Source organism: Balaenoptera acutorostrata, chromosome 13 (genome assembly GCF_949987535.1).
Source record: "Balaenoptera acutorostrata chromosome 13, mBalAcu1.1, whole genome shotgun sequence".
Lineage (NCBI taxonomy): Eukaryota > Metazoa > Chordata > Mammalia > Artiodactyla > Balaenopteridae > Balaenoptera > Balaenoptera acutorostrata.
Window position 1 is genome coordinate 75,133,425 of NC_080076.1, and position 18,011 is coordinate 75,151,435.

General features: G+C 54.2%; 1 protein-coding gene across 1 annotated transcript in view; it reads right to left on the reverse strand.

Moving 5' to 3' along the window:
• TRPV4 (transient receptor potential cation channel subfamily V member 4) overlaps positions 1–18,011 on the reverse strand; it is a 36,402-nt gene that overhangs the window by 16,266 nt on the left and 2,125 nt on the right. Inside the window, exons 2-3 of the mRNA XM_057526750.1 lie at positions 5,778–6,194; positions 2,577–2,749 (exon numbers count right to left, since the gene is read on the reverse strand). Of these exons, the coding sequence (XP_057382733.1) occupies positions 2,577–2,749; positions 5,778–6,163 (559 nt within the window). The 5' untranslated portion in view covers positions 6,164–6,194. The remainder of the gene's footprint in view (positions 1–2,576; positions 2,750–5,777; positions 6,195–18,011) is intronic.

The following is an 18,011-nucleotide window of genomic DNA, read 5'->3' on the forward strand; positions in this document are numbered from 1 at the left end:
GTGCCACTCTTATCTTTGTCCTCCCTTCTCCCCACATCCACCCCCCCACCAGCAAGTCCCACAAATTTTACCTATTTCTCCAACCCCTCCACCACGCTCCATCTCCACTGCCGCCAACCTGGCCCAGCCACCATTTCTCTCACATTCCTGGTTTCCACCAGCCTCTCTGGACGTCCTTTAATCCACTTTCCACATAGTGACTGAGTCCAACTCTGGTCATGGTTAGCCACAGGGCCTTTGCACATGCTGTTCTTTCACCTCCTCTCTAATCCTTCCCCCACCTCTTTTTACCTGGCTAACTGCAATTCATTCAGACTCAGCTCGTGTCACCTCCTCCCGGAAGTTCTCCCAGATTTTCCTGATTAGGTCAAATTGTCCAATACAGCCTCTTGTGGACACACATTACAGTTTGTAATTGTGTATTTATTTCTGTGATTGCTTGATCAAGTTGGTCTCACCCTCAAGACTGAGAGCAACGTGAGGACAGGGTCATATCTGCTTCACTCACCACTTTTGCCCCACACCAGCACAGAGCCTGACACTTGATAGGTGCCCAATAACCACTTGTTGAATTAATACACATTCAGCGAAGGGGCAAGCTGGGCACTGCAGGCAATTCCAAACCACAGGAACTCAAGTGGTTTGTGTGGGATGTGGAACTAGACCCCGGATTTGGACTTCCACACCCCCAGGCCCAAGCTGTAGCAGGGTCCGGGGCTGATAGCCTGGGTCCTGGTATAAGACACCAAGAACGGCAGCTACCCAGAAATGGGGAGGGGTTGCAGTTATGGACTCCACCAGCAGGTGGCGAAGTGGCTCTGCCCACGGTGGGGATGAGGGGAGGCTGGAACCAAGGGCCCTAAGTTAACTGCCAAGTTCGAGGTTATGTGTGGGCGGAGGGGAGGGCTGGTCACTGACTCCCCTAAGAATCAATGAGCTCACGAGCCTCTGGCTAGAAAAACCCACAGGGGCAAATCCAGGTTTTGTGGAGCCTGAGACACAATTTGGGGATCCTGTTAATGAAAGCGAACACACAATTACAAGTTCCAGATTAGGTCTAGGGCTACAAGGGGCCAGAGCAAGCAAGGGGCCTGAAGCCTAATTAATGGGCCTCACGGTAAAGCCCCTTCTACAGATGCATTATTCTGTACAATTTCAGGGCCCTCTCCCAGCCTATCTTAGGGTCCCCCACCCACCCTCATGCAGACACACTGGCCTGGGGGTTCCCAGACTAGGCTTAGAGCCCCCTTTCAGCTCAGTCCTGAACTCAGGAGAAGCCAGAAGCCTTGGCAAGCCCAGCCTGGCGCTGCTCTGTCCACCGAAGCACAGGCACCATGATCCCCATCTCACAGGTGTTCACTCCGCCCCAAAGCTCCCCCCTTTTGCCAGGTGAACTTGGGGGGCCAGGTGGGGCCATTTGGCCAGGGCTTAAATGTGGGTTATCTCCAAATGAGATTCACACCATCACAGAGACCCTCTCCGCAACTCTAAGCTCGTGCCCCAAACGAGGCCACACCACCTGGCTGGGCACCATGAATGAATATTTTTTATAAGTCCGGTAATTCTCTTCTGATGGACACAATGATACAGCATCGTATCGTTTTGGTGTTCAAAGAATCTGGTTGATAAAGGTATATGTGAAAAATATACTGCAGACCCGGTCAGCCTACTTTCGCACTTAATTTACTTGAAGTACCTAAAGTCTCCAAAAATGGCCCCTGATCTCCCTGAAGCTTCGTCAGCCCCGAGCTGTTACCATGGCCGGCCCACCCGAGACAGGCCCTCCTTCCTAGCAGGTGCCACAATTCTCGACATCTTATATGGATTTGTGGGGTCACTAGGCCAGTTAATTACAGCTCACCTGGCAGCCGGCACATAGCAGGTGGCTGAATTGGATGGAGAGGCTCACAGGCCACCTTCCCCGATTTGCAGGGAAGCCCTGGGGTAGCGGAGGGAGCTAGTGCCCCGAGGTGGGTGTTCTGAGCCTGGACGAGGCTGGAGAGTGAGCTGTCCGGGCTGAGTACGTCCCAGGGCAATGGTGCTGGGCTCCAGCCTATAGCGGGGAGCCGGAAAGCTGGGCGGGGAGGGGGGCAGAGCCTCAAAGCAGAAGCAAGAATGCCCTGCTCCCGCCTCCAGAGCTCCCCTCAGAGGGGGCAGGAGCTCCTGGGACCCCAGCTGCCTTGTGCTTGGCACTATGGAATTCTCTGTCCTCAGAGGCCAGGACTATGCTATTATTATTCCCCAGGGTACAGATGAGGAAACTGAGACCCAGAGAGGCCACACGTCCCTTAAGTGGTAATGGTGGGATCTGAATCCAGGTAGGTAGACTCTGCTCATCTATGACACTAATCTTTTCATAAATGAAGGCTGAATGAATGAACAAAGAAAGGCAGCAAAGGCGCAGAGAGGTTAAGTAATATGGTAAAGGACACACAGGACCAGACTCCCTGTCCAGTGCTCTTCCTGGCTAGTGCAGCCCACTAACCCAAGGGAAAATGCTGAGGGGAAAGGGGGCCCCCAATGCCAGGCCTCCCCCAACCCCCAGCTGGCCCACCTGCTATTCCTGGGTGGCTTACCCCGGAACTCCTCGTCAGTCAGCCGCTTCTTGTGGGTCAGCAAGAAGGGGAGCAGCCCGTCCAGGTCAGCGGTGGAGCCCCGAGACACGATGTCAAAGAGGATAGGCCGGTTGAAGACTTTGAGTATGGGAGGCGGCTGGGGTGTGGGAGCTTTGGGGCTCTGTGGCTGCTTCCTGAAGGGGGAGGAAGCCGGGTGATAGGAGGGCTCATCCTCTGCCCACCCCACAGTCTCTAGCCTTAGGGGCCCAGGGATTGTGGGGTGGGGGCAGCTGGAGCCCTAGGGAGGGACCAGACTGAGAGGAGAAAGACATCTGGAGACACAAAGGAATGTTTTATCCCAATAGACTCTACCTGGTACCTACTGTGTGTTGGTTGGAGACAGAAAGAAACACACAGCCCATCCATCCACCCACCCACCCATCCACCCACCCATCCATTCATCCATCCATCCATCCATCCATCCACCCACCCATCCATTCATCCATCCATCCATCCATCCATCCATCCACCCATCCATTCACCCATCCATTCATCCATCCATCCATCCATCCATCCACCCACCCATCCATTCATCCATCCATCCATCCATCCATCCATCCACCCATCCATTCACCCATCAATCCACCCATCCATCCATCTACCTATCCATCCATCCATCCATCCACGCACACACCCACCCACCCACCCATCCAGTCTTCCATCCATCCATCCATCCATCCACCCATCCACACATCCACCCATCCACCCACCCTCCATCCATCCATTTGTCATTTACTAAGTACTTAAGAATCCAGAGACTGGAAGAGACAAAGATACTAAGAAAATAAAGGAGGAACACCAGACTAAAAGATAAAGCAACTCTATCTTTTATTCAATCATTCACTCCTTGATTTATTCATTCAACAAACATTTGAGACAAATGAGGCCATGCACATAGGTGCTTAGTCCAGGCCCCACCAAAGTAAACACCCAATAAATGTTAGCTGATATTCCTGTTATTATTTAGTGCCTACTGTGTGTCCAGAGTCTGTATGTGTGGGAGAAATGCCGAGCTACAGAGGCAGGTGGAGATAGAACAAGATGGAGAGGGCTGGGGGAGAGGAAGCGATGGAGAAAGAAAAAAGGGAAAAAACACACATTCATTCAGTCATTCAATAAACATTCATTGGGCACCTACTGTGTGCTAGGTTTTGAGAGACAAAGAGCTGGAACAGCAGTGGCCCAGGGGCACCATGAGGGCAGGGATGCCCTGCGTCGTGTCCTCACACACCCAGTGCCCGGGACGTACGAGGGCGAAGAACAATCTGTGAAATGAAGACAGGATGGAGAAGCAAAAGAGGCGGAGATGGGGAGGGAGAAGAGGGGCTGTAGGGGAGCAGAGAGTGAACCACGACAGAGGTGGCGGGGCCAGAGGGGGAAGGGACACTGAGGCAGGGGCTTCAGGGCAGAGAAAGCCAGCGGCTCACCAGGGGCAGTGGACAGCCGCTCTCCCTCCTTCCTCTGCCCGGGCCCCAGTTTACACCCCAGGGCAGCGCCTCCAGTGATGGGGGGCCAGGGAAGGGGGAAGAGGTGCTTCCTGACGACAGGGGCACACAGGCTAGGGCAGTCCCCATTTTATCTGCTCCTGAACTGTGACCTTTGAGCCAAAAAATGAAATGAAATAACACCCTCGCCCCCAGTCCTCACCGAGGCAGCCTTCGGGGTCTCTGAAGACCTCAGCCGCTTACCCCCCTCCCAACTCCTCTGCAGCACTCCCAAAGCCGTTAGCCCTGGCTGTCTGGGGTAATGGTGGGGATGAGGGCTTGAAGGAGGGGATCTGAGGGAGGGGAAAGGGAGACAGGGAGCCCACCAGCTTCCAATGGGATCTTGGAGGGATGGGACACCAGGGCACTTTGCTGCCCTGGGCCTGTTTCCACCTCTGAGTGGAGGTGATGCAATTTGTCCAGTACAGCATGTGGACTGCGAGGCCCCATTTCTTGGATACATTGAGCCTCTGTAGCCTTGGGCCCCTGTACACGCACTTCCCTCTACCTGGAATACCTTCCTCCCACCACCCCCCCGCTGTGTGGCTGCCCTTTTTCACCCCTTAGCGTTGGGCTTAAATGTCGGCTGCTCCAGGAAGCCCTCCTGGACTACCTTTCCTGTATCAGCTCCCCTCTCCCACCTCAGCACCTCCCCCAAAGTTAATTGTCTAATCACTTGCTTATTACCTGTCTTGCCCTCCAAACTGAAGGTACCAGTGACAGCTACTCAGTGTCTGAGCTGAGTAGGGGTAACAGCTGGTCTGACTCACCCCTGGAGCCCCAGGGCCAACCGCCCTACCTGGCATGTGGTGGGTACTCCAGAAACAGTCACCGAACAAATGGGTGGCTCAGTGAATAAATAAAGGAAACAAAGCAAGGGCTGAGGAGGTGAGTGGGCTTCATCCAAGGGCATAAATGAGTCTGTGATCAGCAAGGGGGAACAGAGGAGGACCAGGTGACAACAGGACATCTGCAGACTTCAAGACTGTCCTCCAGACACACACAGAGGCCTGAGAGAGGTTTTCATGGGTGGATGGCTGGGCAGAGAGATAGCAGATGAATAGATGGGTCGATAGACATTTGAATGAGTGATGATGGACAGATGAATGGGACAAGTGGATGGGCAGATGGGAAGATGGGTAGCTGATGACAGAGAAAGAGAGAACAAAAGAAAGACATGGAAATGAAATGAATGAATGAATTATGAATAGTTTGATAGCTGACTGGCTGGATGAACAGAAACAGTGAGTAGATGGGAGAATGGATGGATTTTGGGTAAGTATATGGTGGATAAATGGAAGGTTTGTTGTATGAGTGGATGACTGGCCAGATAGATGACAGATGGATAGATGGGTAGATAGATACTTGAATGAGTAGATGATGGATGGATGGACGGACTGGACAGGTGGATGGCTAGGTGGAAAGATAGGTAGCTGGATGAATGAATGAGCAGATAATGGATGGATACACAGATGGATGGATAAGTGGACAGACAGATGAATGGATAGACAAGTATACAGAAAGGTGGACAGATAGGTGGATGGATGGATGAGTGAATAGGTAGACAAATGAATGAATGGATAGAAGGATGGATGGATGGGTGAATGGATGGATGGACGGATGGATGGATGGATTCAATACAGAGGAGACCCTCGGCCAGGCAGCCAGCAGTACTCACTCTATGACCTTCCTCCTCCACCGCTTGTTGTCACTGGGGTGCTGGCGATAGGTGCCATAGTCAAAGAGCGAGTCCATGGGCGCCTTCTTGGGCCCAGGCACCACCGAGGACTCATACAAGGTGGACTCCAGCAGGTCGATGGGGTTGGGCACCCCCTTGCGGAAGGCGCCCTGGAACTTCATGCGCAGGTTTGGTCGCCCATCGCCTGGGCCGGCGGGGCGACCACTATCGGCCGGAGAGGGTGACGGGGAGCCGTCCTCCCCCTCGAACAGGTTGGCCAGCGAAGAGAGGGGGAAGGCCTCCCCGCCGGGGATGCCACTCTCATCCCCAGGGGGCTCGGCTACCTCCCCAGGCCCCACGCGGGGGCCTTCGCTGGGATCCGCCATGCTGCCCCTGGACCTGTCTGCACTGCTCGGCCTGCAAGGGAACACGAGGGGAGTCAGGCCGGCTGCAGGAAGCCCCCTCCCACGTGGGCAAACAGCACTGCTGCCAGCTTCTTCAAAGCCACTGTTGTAATGACAGGGGTTCGGGGTGGCCACTCCCAGATGTGGTTGGCCGCCAACCCCCGGCAGGAGCTGCAACAGAGCCTCTTTCAGGGACCTGGAAACATGAGTCTGCCTCGGGTCCAGCTACCCTGGACGTTAGCTGGAGGAGAAAGGGCGTCAGAGTCACACTGGGTCCCCAGATCGGGAGCCTGGGGCTTACTCCTGGCCAACCAAGCCAGCTTCGGGGCCCCCAGATCAGGGTTCAAGTTCCAAGCTCCACATTTAGCAACCATGTGATGCGAAAGTGGATGGTTCACAGCCTCGGTTTCCTCACCTGTGAAATGGGGATGCTGAAGCAGAGAGCACGTGTTCCAGCGGCCAGTGCCGTGCCTGCCACACTGTAAGCACCTACTAAAACATAACCATCAAATCTATGCTTCAGGGACACTAGGTGCTCAGAAATACTCATGAACCCACTGTGGGAGTCAGTAGCCCTCAATTTCCCAGTACCATCATTATGACCCCATTTCACAGAACAGGAAACCAAGGTTCCGAGAATTTAGTTAACTTCCCACAGTGCTCAAACGCTGCTCCCCAGTGCCAAGCGCTGACCCCTTCCCTCCCCTCTTTGCCTGGCTAACTCCTGCCCACCTGCAATCCCAGCTCATGTCCATTCCTCTGGGAAGCCCTCCCTGACCATTTGTTCATGAGATTAGTTAATTCCTGAGCTGTAAGCACCAGAAGATAGGGAATGCATCTGTCTCGTTCACTGCTGTGTCCCTGACACCTAGAAGGGTGCCACATGGACACACGACCTGGTGACAAAGGTATTATTTGTTCCCATTTGTCAGATGAGGAAAATGGAGCTTTAAGAGGGGAAGTCACACAGCTTATAAGGAGAAGAGTTGGACTTGAACCCAGCTCTCTCTGGCTCCCAGGCCCAACTTTTAGCCAGGAGAAGGGCAAGGGAGGGGCAAGGCCCTGCTGGCTGTCAGCCCCCTGCCCTCTGCAGCACGCCACTGGGAGGGCTGGACACCAAGGGCGAGTTTCCTGGAACTCCTACCATCCCACCTGGGCTGCAGGAAAATGTCTGGAAAGCCCTCTTTTCTATAGCTCTCCCTCCCCACACATTAGCAGAAAAACAAATAAAGATTGGTTCCCACCTTGTTTGTTTTGTGGCTGCCAGGAGGGAAGGCTAGGGCACTGCAAGAGGCCTCTCTAGGCAGGCGAAGCACGGCACACAGAGGGTCAGAGCTCCTGCCGGGGACAGACCCCCTTCTAGGCACCAGAGGGTAGGGAGAGCCTAGATTTTAGAGTCTTCCAGGCCTGGGTTCTAACCCCAGCTCTGCTATTTATGTGCAGCATGACCTTGAGAAAGTGACTTTAGCTACCTGAGCCTCAGTTTCCTCATTTGTAAAATGGGTACAATAGTAGTAGCTTTTTTCATACATTTGCAGCAAGAAGTAAATGAGATCAGGCATGTCCAGTGTCAACCCTGGGATTAAACTGGGGGCTCTCAATGATTATAATCAAAGGAGTAAGTAAGGGTTAGGAGCACAGTTGTTGAAATCAGATATACCCGGTTCCCTTCTTGGCCCTGGTTAATTAGCAGCTGTGTGATCCTGGACAAATCACTTCCTCTCTCTGGGCCTCAGCTTCCCCACCTGTAAAACCAGGGTAACCACACCTCCTCCTAAAGCTCTTGGGAAATGCCAGTGCCCTCAGGAGTTTGAAGCACCCACTTGATGCCAGCACTTAGTACGACTTCAGGAGACATTAGTTCCTATTCACCTGCCAGGTGGGAAAGGGAGACCCCTAGTGGCTGCCACACGAGTCTGGGCTTAGTGATGCAGGAACGGGGGTACGTGGAGGCAGGGAGGGTGTCCACTGGGGTGCAGGCATTGAGGGGGAAGATTAGACTTCCCCCGGCACAGTCCTGTTCACCTCAGTGGGGACCCAGGGTCAGGGGAAGAGGAGGCATTGGGCACGTGCTTCTGCTGTCAACACCCTCCTTATTACTGCACCCCGTCCCAGGGCCCCACGGGGGCAGGACAGCCCCCGCCATAGGGGGGGCCAGAGGAGGCAGCCGCTCAAACCCCCGCCACGCCTGCACCCCCTGCCTTAAGAAATCTCAACTCAGATGGCATCCAGGGTTTCTGGGGACTCCACAACAGGGGGTCTGGAGTCAGCCAGCCCCAGGTTCAAATCCCCCCTCAGTCACTCACACACTGCTCGTAGCCTTGACAAGACACATAGAGATCAATATGAGCATATTAATTACGGTGAAGTAGTAATTTTGAACTAAACTCCCATCATCATCGTGATTATGTGGCTCTGATGGGCCCAAGTGCTTCATACACGCATTCTCATCTGGTCCTCACTGCAACCTTAGACCAGCAGTTCTCAGCCGGGGGCCCTTCTGCTCCCCAGGGACACTCGGCAACGCCTGAAGACATGTTTGGTTGTCACACCGCGCAGAGGAGAGAGGGCTACTGGCATCTAGTGGGTCAAGGCCAGGGATAGTGCCAGACAGCCTACAATGCACAGGACAGTCCCCACCACAAGGAACGACCCAGCCCAAAAAGTCAATAGTGCTGAGGTTGAGAAATCCTGCCCTGGAGGTAGGTACTGCTATAATTCCCCTTTCACAGATAAGGAAACTGAGGCTCAGAGAGGTTAAGTGACTTGCCTGAGGCCACCCAGCAGGTTAGCAACAGAACCAGGATTCAAATCCTGGCAGTTGGCTGCGGAGCCTGGGCTACCCTAACCCCTCAGTTGAAGGCATGGCCTGGGAGCCAGGCGCCACACCAGACCCTTAGAATATCTTGTTCAAGGTGCACAACAGCCCCGGGAGGTAAGGGTTATTACTATCAGCTCATGCTAATCTCTCTGAGCCTTGGTTTCCCTACCTATAAAATGAGGGTTGCAAAACAGCTTCTATCCCGTAGGGCTGCTGTAATGGGCAAGTCAGGTGTCCCTTGGGCACCTAATAAGCACTTGACAAATACTTTAATCATCATCATCATTATGATACGGTCCCAGTTTACCTGTCCTCCACGCCACCCCACCTGCCGGGCACACACAGGTGGTAGTACTACAGCCTGGCATTCACGGCCCAGGCTAACATTCACCAAGCCCTCCCAGTCCCTCCCTTGGTTAATCGGCCAGAGCCTGGTGAGCAAAGCTGGGCTACTGCTCCCATTTTACAGCTGAGGAAACTGACTCTGAGTTGCCACACAGAGAGTGAATGGCCTTGAAGAAGGCCTCTGGACTCCGAACCTTGGACTCCTTCCACACCACACAACCCAAGTGTGTACAGACACCACCGTGCACGTCCACACACACATACACGTGTACACGCACGTGCTTGCACGCACACACACACACACACACACACACACCTACACACACAGCCTGCTCTATAGCCATCCCCTCCCCAAACACTGCCCTGTTCTCTGTGGTTGGGGATAGAGTTCACTCCCGGTTCTAATTTGCCCTGTAGGCTGTTATTACACATTCCAAACCCATGCCAGATTTAGAGGGAAGGAGGGGTACAGGGCAGGAGAGAGGCTGAGCCCTCCTTCATCTCCTCTGTGTGTAAATATCGTGTAGGTTTCTTCCTGTCTCTCCCCATGTGATCAGGCACACGCGGGCGTGCCTGCTGTGAGCCCCTGGGCATGCCTCTGCAGTGGGTAGCACCCAGCTGGCACCAGGAGCATGTCTGGGGCTCAGTGAAGGACATTTACGCAGAGCGTGGACATCCCCACACACTGTGTGACCGCTGTGTTCATTTAACGCAACAGATTTCAAATGTTTTTGTTTTCAGCATCAAGGAGCAGGACTGGAAACCATTCACCTATGTATTTACTCAACAAATGTGTATTGAGCACCTATTGTGTGCCAGGTCTTGGGGACACAGACATGAGCAAGACAAAGAACTCCTGCCCTGCTGGGGCTGACCTGGTGGGAAAACAGAAGAAACAACTAGACAAAGCAAGAAGCTGAGGCCTGTCTGGTGGTAAGAGCTGGTTAGACCAGAAGGGCTCGGGAGTGGCCGAGTTCAGGGGTGCAGGGGTCCCGGGTGGGGTGAGGAGATACAGTGCTGAGCCAGGGTCCCCAAGCCGTCCTCTCTGCCTGGGTCAGACTCCAGGCTCTCCAGAAACATGGCTGAAGGTCATGCATTCTGCTCTGATGGCCCTGCAGACTCAGTCAGAGCAGCCAAACCCACAATCCCTCCCCCCTAAGGAGGGGGCACCTGGTAGGAGCTAAGGGGGCATGGAAAGAACTTGCATTTTGATGTCAGACAGATCAGGGAGTTGGCTCCCAGACTCACCGCTCATCAGCTGGATGAGCTTGAGAGAGTTACTTAGCCTCTCCGAGGCTCGCTTGCCTCACCTTTCCTTGAGGAACTTAACTGGGTCATCGTGAGGATTATATGAATTGAGTCAAGCACCTGGCACAGAGAAAGCCCTCAGTAAACAGTAAACCGCAAGACTACGTGAATGGCAGGTGCCTTCTGAGAATCCCGGATTCGGCAGGGGTGGGGTGGAAGTCTCTTGCTCCATCCCCCTGTCCCCACGCAGAGGGTAGAAGAAGGGACCCATCCTCACCGTTACCCCGTGGCTTTGCCTGATCTCATGGAAACCCTGGCACGTAATGTCAAATCCCATCCTCCTGATTCCGTGACCAAGGAAAGCTGCTTAAATCTGGGGGCAAGTTTAGGCGTGCAGGGGCTGCTCTACCCCAGAGGGAGGAATTCCAGGGAGCTGGGTCAGTGCACTCCGTCTGCCGAGTGCCACCTGCTTGCAGGGCAAACAGGAGTGGAAGCTCAGGGAATTCACAGTCTAGGCGGGAAGGCAGATGGCTTTCCCCCTCCAGGCCTTTGCCTGGGCTGTCCCCTCTGCCTGGGATGCACTTCCTCCACTAACCCTTTCTTTGAGTGTCATCTCAACCAGCACTTCCTCTGAAAAGCCCTCCTGGCCGCCCCCAGTCTAAACTGGCTCCCTTGTGTTCACTCTTAGAGCAAATTGTGCCTCTCTTTATAGCGCTTCTCATGATTAGACTTTGACCTTTACTTATATCATTCTTTTATTCATCTTCTCCCTTCTCCTCTAGAATTTTGAGTTCCATGAAGGAGGGACAATTTTGTGTCTGCTGTCTCCCCAGCATTCAGCATTGTGCCGAGGCATCAGTAAATTCTTACACTGCAAGGCAAGGTCCTCTGAAGTTCTGGAAGGAGGAAGGCGGGAGGAAGCAGCACTAAACTTGACAGGCACAGGGAGAGGCTGCAAGGAGGAGGGCTTCACAAATGGAATGGGATACAAGAGCAGAGGAGACAGCAAGGTCAAGGGTACGAAGCTGGGAAAGAGCAGGGGGCACTGAGGAACGGTGCAGCCTGAGGCGTCAGAGAAGAAAGGTAGGAAGGAAGAAAAGATGGGTGAGTGGGTGGGCGGATGGGGAGGTGGGGAGGAGGATGAGGATGGGTCCCAAGGTTTGCTGGTGCCGAGAGAAAACACTCGCTCTGTCCAACCCCCCACCTTCGAGGTGAGGAAACTGAGGCTCAGAGAGGTGGAGTCACTCTTACAGGGTTGCCCAGCTCCTTAGAGGCAGAAGCGGGTCTAGGATCCACGTGGCCCCAGGACCTATGCCTTCAGTGGATACTTTACAAGGACCAGGAGACTCGAGAAGAAAAGGGTGGAAGATGGGGGTGGAAGAAGAGTGGTTCAGGGTGAGTGGTGGGGACCAGGGGCCCCAGAGGCAAACTGCCCACTCACCAGTTGTGTGACCCTGGGCAAGTCACTGGCTTTTCTGTGCCTCTGTTTCCTCACCTGTAAATGGTGATGATCATAGCACCTATCTCCGGATTGTTGAGAGGGTTAAATGAGATAGCACCCAGCAGAGAGCACACACCCAGTAAACGATGGCTGCTGTCAGCATCATCAGTATCATTGCATCATCATTATTAGAAGATGGATGAACAGACAGACCGAGGACCAAGGAAGGTATGATAGCCAGGGAGGGCAGAGTGGCAGGGCCCAGAGCCTGGGCCTCTGGCAGCCACCTCAGAGCAGCTGCCACTGGGAGCTCAGCCCCTTGGCCAGGCAAAACCCACTGCCTGCCAGGCTGCCCGAGGCTCCCTGGGCCCTGGCGGGTGGCAGCAACAGGGGGCATCACGCCATGCCGGGCACCTTCCCCAGACAGCCTGTATTTACCTAGCAGGTCTCAGCCCAGCCCGCTTCCTGTTTGCCGCACAGTGGCTGCCTGACCAGGGCTGACAGAGCCCCAGTGTCCTGTCGGGTCCCCCCACCCAGGAGGGTGCCCAGGCGGGGCAGGGCTGGGGTGACTCACTGGGCCCCACAGAGGGCAAGGCCAATGTGACCACGGCAGTTACTTGGTCATTCTGCAAGTCCTTGGCCGGAGGGATTCCAACAGTGCACACAAATACCCCTCTGAGCTCCCACGGGCACGCATTTGCTTCCAAGGTCCCCGGCCCCAGGGTGGGAGCCACCAGGAGGCAGTGTGGCTAAATGGTTTAAGAGCACACGCTGAACAGCACAGAAGGCCACATGTGATAGGATCCCATTTACATGAAATGTCCAGAATAGGCACATCCATAGAAACAGAAAGCAGATGAGTGGTTGCCAGGGGCTGGGGGGAGTCGGGGTGGGGGGGGGACAGTGACAGCTAATGGGTACGGGGTTCATTTTGGGGGTGATGAAAAGGCACTGAAACTAAACAGTGGTGATGTCTGCATAACTCTGAACACTCTACAAAGCCACTAAATTGTACAGGTTGAAAGGGTGAGTTGCATGTGAATTACATCTCAATAACACTTCCCAGCTTGGTGACCTCAGACAAGTCACTTCCCCTCCCAGAGCTTCAGTTTCCTCAGTGCAACAAGGGAACGTCGTGAGGTTAGACGCTCATAAAGGGTCCAGCACAGGGGCTGGAGCACAGCAGGGGCTCAAGGACATGAAGTCCCTGTCCCAGGAGGCTCCGGCTCCTTCTTCCCTTGCCTCGCCCCCTTCCATCAGAGCACAGCCCTGGATTCCACCCTCTAACTCAGCCCTGCTCAGAGCGTGATGCTACCCAGATCCAGCTAGGAAGACGGAGGCCCCTTCTCCCTAGCCCAGCCCCTCTCCTGGAGGACAGTCACAGCCACAGAGAGCCCCCCCAGAGAGGATTCTGTGGCCTCAGAAACTACCCAACCTATGTCCTCTTCCCCACCTGCCACTTCCTGGCAGGGCAACCGGGAGCAAGTCATCTCTCTCTGGGCCTCAGTTTCCTCATCTGTACAATGGGGGAAACAATTACTGCCACCTGGGAGGGGTGAACCCATATTTGCTTTATAGTTATTGGTTGGACTCTACATTCATGCTTTGAATTAAAAAATAAAATGATAGCTCTTACACCAAAAGGCTATTGTGAGGATTGAATGATAATGGAAGATAATTGATTGAGTTGATAATTCAAGAGTTTAAGACAGTGCCTGGTACATAGTAAATGTTAACAAAAGGCAGCTGCCTTTTCATTGTTAATATTCCCTCAATTTACAGCTGGGGAGACGTGACCCAGGACTTGTGACTCTACGCGAAGACCTGGCCTTCTGAAAGGGTTTTCTCCCCTCCTCGTTTCCATCGCTCTTCCATCACGTCCCCACTTCCTAGCTGGGAGACTGAGGTCCAGAGGAGACAGGATACCCACCCACCCATACCTACACACACCCCTCCACCTCATACCCACGTGCAAAAGTCCCAAGGTGACCAAGTCAGAGAAGAGAGCAGACACCCGTGGAATGAATGGGTCGGGCAGGAGCCGGGAAGGGAGCCCCAGGCAGCAGAAAACCAGTTTGAGATCCTCTCTCTGCCCCAGCCGGCCTCACCACCAGCCTATGCCAACAGTAGGCTGTGTCTCTGGCTAACTGCTTGGAATTATGGCTGAGAGTAAGGCCTGAAATCCCACATTAGCAGTGCCTACCCTCCCATTGGTACATGTCACACAGCATCTTCTATCTCTTTTAATCCAAAATATAACTCTAGAAGTTAGATATCATCGTCTCCATTGTCAGATGAATAAACCACGTCTGGGGAGAATGCAGGGGAGGGGCTGACATTTATCCAACACCCATCATGTGTTGAGCACTCTCGCGTTTACTTCTCATCCCCATTTCACAGATGAGCAAACTGAGGCTCAGCGAGGCCAAGAGACCCAGCCGAGGTCACAACTCAACAGGAAGGGAATGTGGCTAGGATTCCAACCATCTGCTTTTAAGCCCATTTGAGTTCATCCCTTCAGGGTCTATGAAGCCCTCTCCCTGGGGTCATCCTTCTAAATGCCACGCCCCTTGGAAGTCACGGGGCAAGCCGACACAAAAAGACTTGGAGTTTCCATTGTGGCTTTGCCACTTAGTAGCTGTGTGACCCCAGGCAGATTATTTCAGCTCTCTGAGCCTCAGTTTCCTCATTTCTAAAAGCGAACTAATCACAGCACCCACTGCTGGGTTGCATGGTCATTGTGGGTGTCAGAGCCTCATAAAGTGCAGCCCCCAATGATGGGAACGCGGACACAAGCTCCAGGAGGGCAGGGACCTCTTCTGTTCCAGTCACCACTGAGTCCCCACTGCCTAGGACAGGGCCTGGCACATAGTATCTATCCAAGATATACTTGCTGAATGAATGAACAAACGAATGAATGAACGCATGGATATAAGTGAAAGGAATCACAAACAGCTAAGTCATTCTCCACAGGGCAGACAGATCTCCACAGCTGAACCTCTACCCAGCTAGCTAACTTGCTCCCTCCCACCCTTTAACATAATTTATTGAGCACCTACTGCATGCTGGGTTCTCTGACCTATGAGGTTCAATGTCCCCCCATGAGGGCGGCAGCTATCATGAGTCCATTTTGCAGATGAGGAAACTGAGGCTCAGAGAGGCCAGGACACTCGCCCAAACCCGAGTCTGAATCTGAGCAGGCAGGTTCTCCTGATGCCCCTGCCTTGCTGATTCATCTGTTCAATCACTCATTCTTTCCTTCCTTTACCATTCACTCTGTCCACAGGTATTCCTCAGCCCCTCCTCTCTGCCAAGGGACACAGGGACAGGAGTGAACCGGGCAAACCGGTCCCTGTCTGAGGTCAGTTGGCCCCTTGCCCACCGGGGTCCCCCCTGAGCCTGTGGAGCCCATCGGGGACACACGTTGGAAGTAGCCCCCCCATATATACCCTTGACGAGCTGTCCCAGAAGGTGGTCAGCCCTCCAGGTCAGCCGGGTGGAAGCCAGGCCACTCCACCCTCAGGGAAAAACAGGCGTCCAGTGAGACTGAGGAGCCCTTTGTGTGGCGGCAGGCAAGGGCGGGGGCAGGAGGGGCGGCCGTTACTCACCACCCAAGAAAAATAAGCGTATTCCCGTTTGGTCAATGGCCCTCCTGTCTGCCCCGCCATGCCACCACCTCCTTCCGTAGGCTTTCCCACCCTCTGACCTCACCTGGAGCAGACCTGTGAGGGCCTCCTATGCCCCTGGTGTGCTGTCTGTGACCATCCCTCACAATTGAGGAAACATGCTCAGAGACATGGGGTGACCTGCTTGAGGTCACACAGCCTGCAGTGGGCAGGGCTCGGAGCAGAAAGGGGAAGCCGATGACCAGGAAGGGGCTCAGAGGTGGGAAGGAAGTCAGAGTCACAGTGAAAGTGAGGGCCTGGCCTCCCTTCCTCATTCCTGCTCGGCCAGGGTGACAGCTCAGGGGGACCCAAGGGCACCCAAGGCAGGGGGAGTCCAGGCCGGGGCAGGAGTGGCAGCCAGAATAACCCAAATCTCCCCAACTGGCAGAGCTCTGACCTCCAGCAAACCCCGGGTGGCAGCCCCAGGAACACCGCAGCAAGTGGCCGAGCTGGGATGTGAACAGAGGTGGGTCAGACTCCAAGAGGGGAGAGTCCAGTGGCCTTCCAGGAAGGAAGCTGAGCCACCCACTGAGTTTTCAGGGACCCAAGGCGTCCAGAGTCACTGGGATCTGGCTTTCAGGTCCAGCTCTTCCATAAGCCAGCGGGAAATCCCTAGGCAAATTACTTCTCTCTCTGAGCCTCAGTTTCCTCAGCTGTAAAATGGGACTCGGTATTCCTGCCCTGCCCACCGCCAGTGGGGGTGATGCCGTGACACCATCAAGGTGACTGTCAGGCAATAGACACTGGTTACACATTGAACAGTCCGTGTTGCTCTGGAGACTGTCCACAACCACCCCCACGAAGCAGGCACTAACATCCTATTTTACAGATGAGGAAACTGAGGCCCAAGGAGTAAGGGAACTTACTGAGAGCTGGGATCTGAACCAACTGGCCAGGCTCTGGCCCTGTTTTTAAGCATTACATTAGGAAAGCAGGAAACTCTGACGGTCCTGGAGCTCAGTCAATGCCCGTAAATATTTTGTAGCTGAAAAGGCAGCACCCCTTGTCCAAATGCAAGTCTAGCTCTGCCCCTGCTACCTTCCACCTGCTTTCCTGGCACAGAGGGGTTCTCAGAGAGATGAGCTGGAGGAAAATGCACCCTGGCACAGGCCGGGGGACAGGATGAGGAAGAAGATAATGCTCAGAGCCCCATCTGTGTGCCTAGGACTGTCCTTGCAAAGAGGGGGTTGACAGCCTCATTTGACAGATGAGGAAACTGAGGCTCAGAAAGATGAGTTGACTTGCCCGAGCTCCCCTGGTGAGAAGGCAGCAGGCCTCGGATTTAAACCCAGGCCTGTCTGAACAATTCAGGTTCTTATCTCTAAACTGCAGACTATCTTCCCATGACCCCAGATCCAGACAAATGGAGACAGGCCACTTTGGAAGTTAAGGGCATGGATTTCAGAATCAGATAAATGGAGTTCAGATCCCAGCTCCGGCCCTTCCCAGCTGGGCAAGCAACTTCACCACCTTGACCTCAGTTCCTCCCTCTCAAAAATGGGTACAATCCTAGCTTTGCATCCAAATGTACTGAGTGTTGGGCTCAGTGTCTGGCACAGAGTAAGTGCTCAATAAATGTTCGCAACCATCGTAATGACCACTAATGCAGCCCACGCTTGGCTAAAGCCAGAAAGAATCTTGCACCCAGAGTTCAGAGCGGCAGCTGCGGGGCCCAGGACCACAAGCATCTCAAGAGATCTGAATTAATCTTTAACAGGTGAATTCTGCCCCAACTTGGTGACGCAGAACATTCCAGAGGGTTTGCTGGCATGAAATGTTCCCTTGGCTCCCCAGATCGTGTGTGTGACAAGAAGAGGAGCTAGTCCCTGGGTCCCCATGAATTGGGGAGGGGCCTGGAGTGTCTTTCCTGGAGTCAAATGGGAGAAACTGAGGCAGACAGCAGGCCGGGGGCCTGGGAGGGGTACAGCCGCCTGTTCCACGTGGCCCCCTCCCTCCTGGGAACACACGAAGGCCCTCTCAAAACGATGTTTTCAGTCACTCAACCGTGCAACAGTGATTTACTGAGCACCACGTGCCAGGTGCAGCGAGGCCAAGGCTTGCGTGGTTCTCTTCCTCCTACACCTTCCAGCCGCCCCTGTCAGTCCCTACCTGGGGCCTCATACCTCTGGCCTGCAGGACTTCCCCTGCCTGGGGACCGGCCTCCCCGCCTGGCCCCCACTCTGAGGACCCTTCCAGACCACACATCCGGCATGTCCCTCCCAGCCTGGACTTGTAGGGTTTCTAGGTCTGACCCAGCCCCTGCCTGACTGATCCCCTGTCCTTCCTGTTCATGTCACACACTCCAGACAA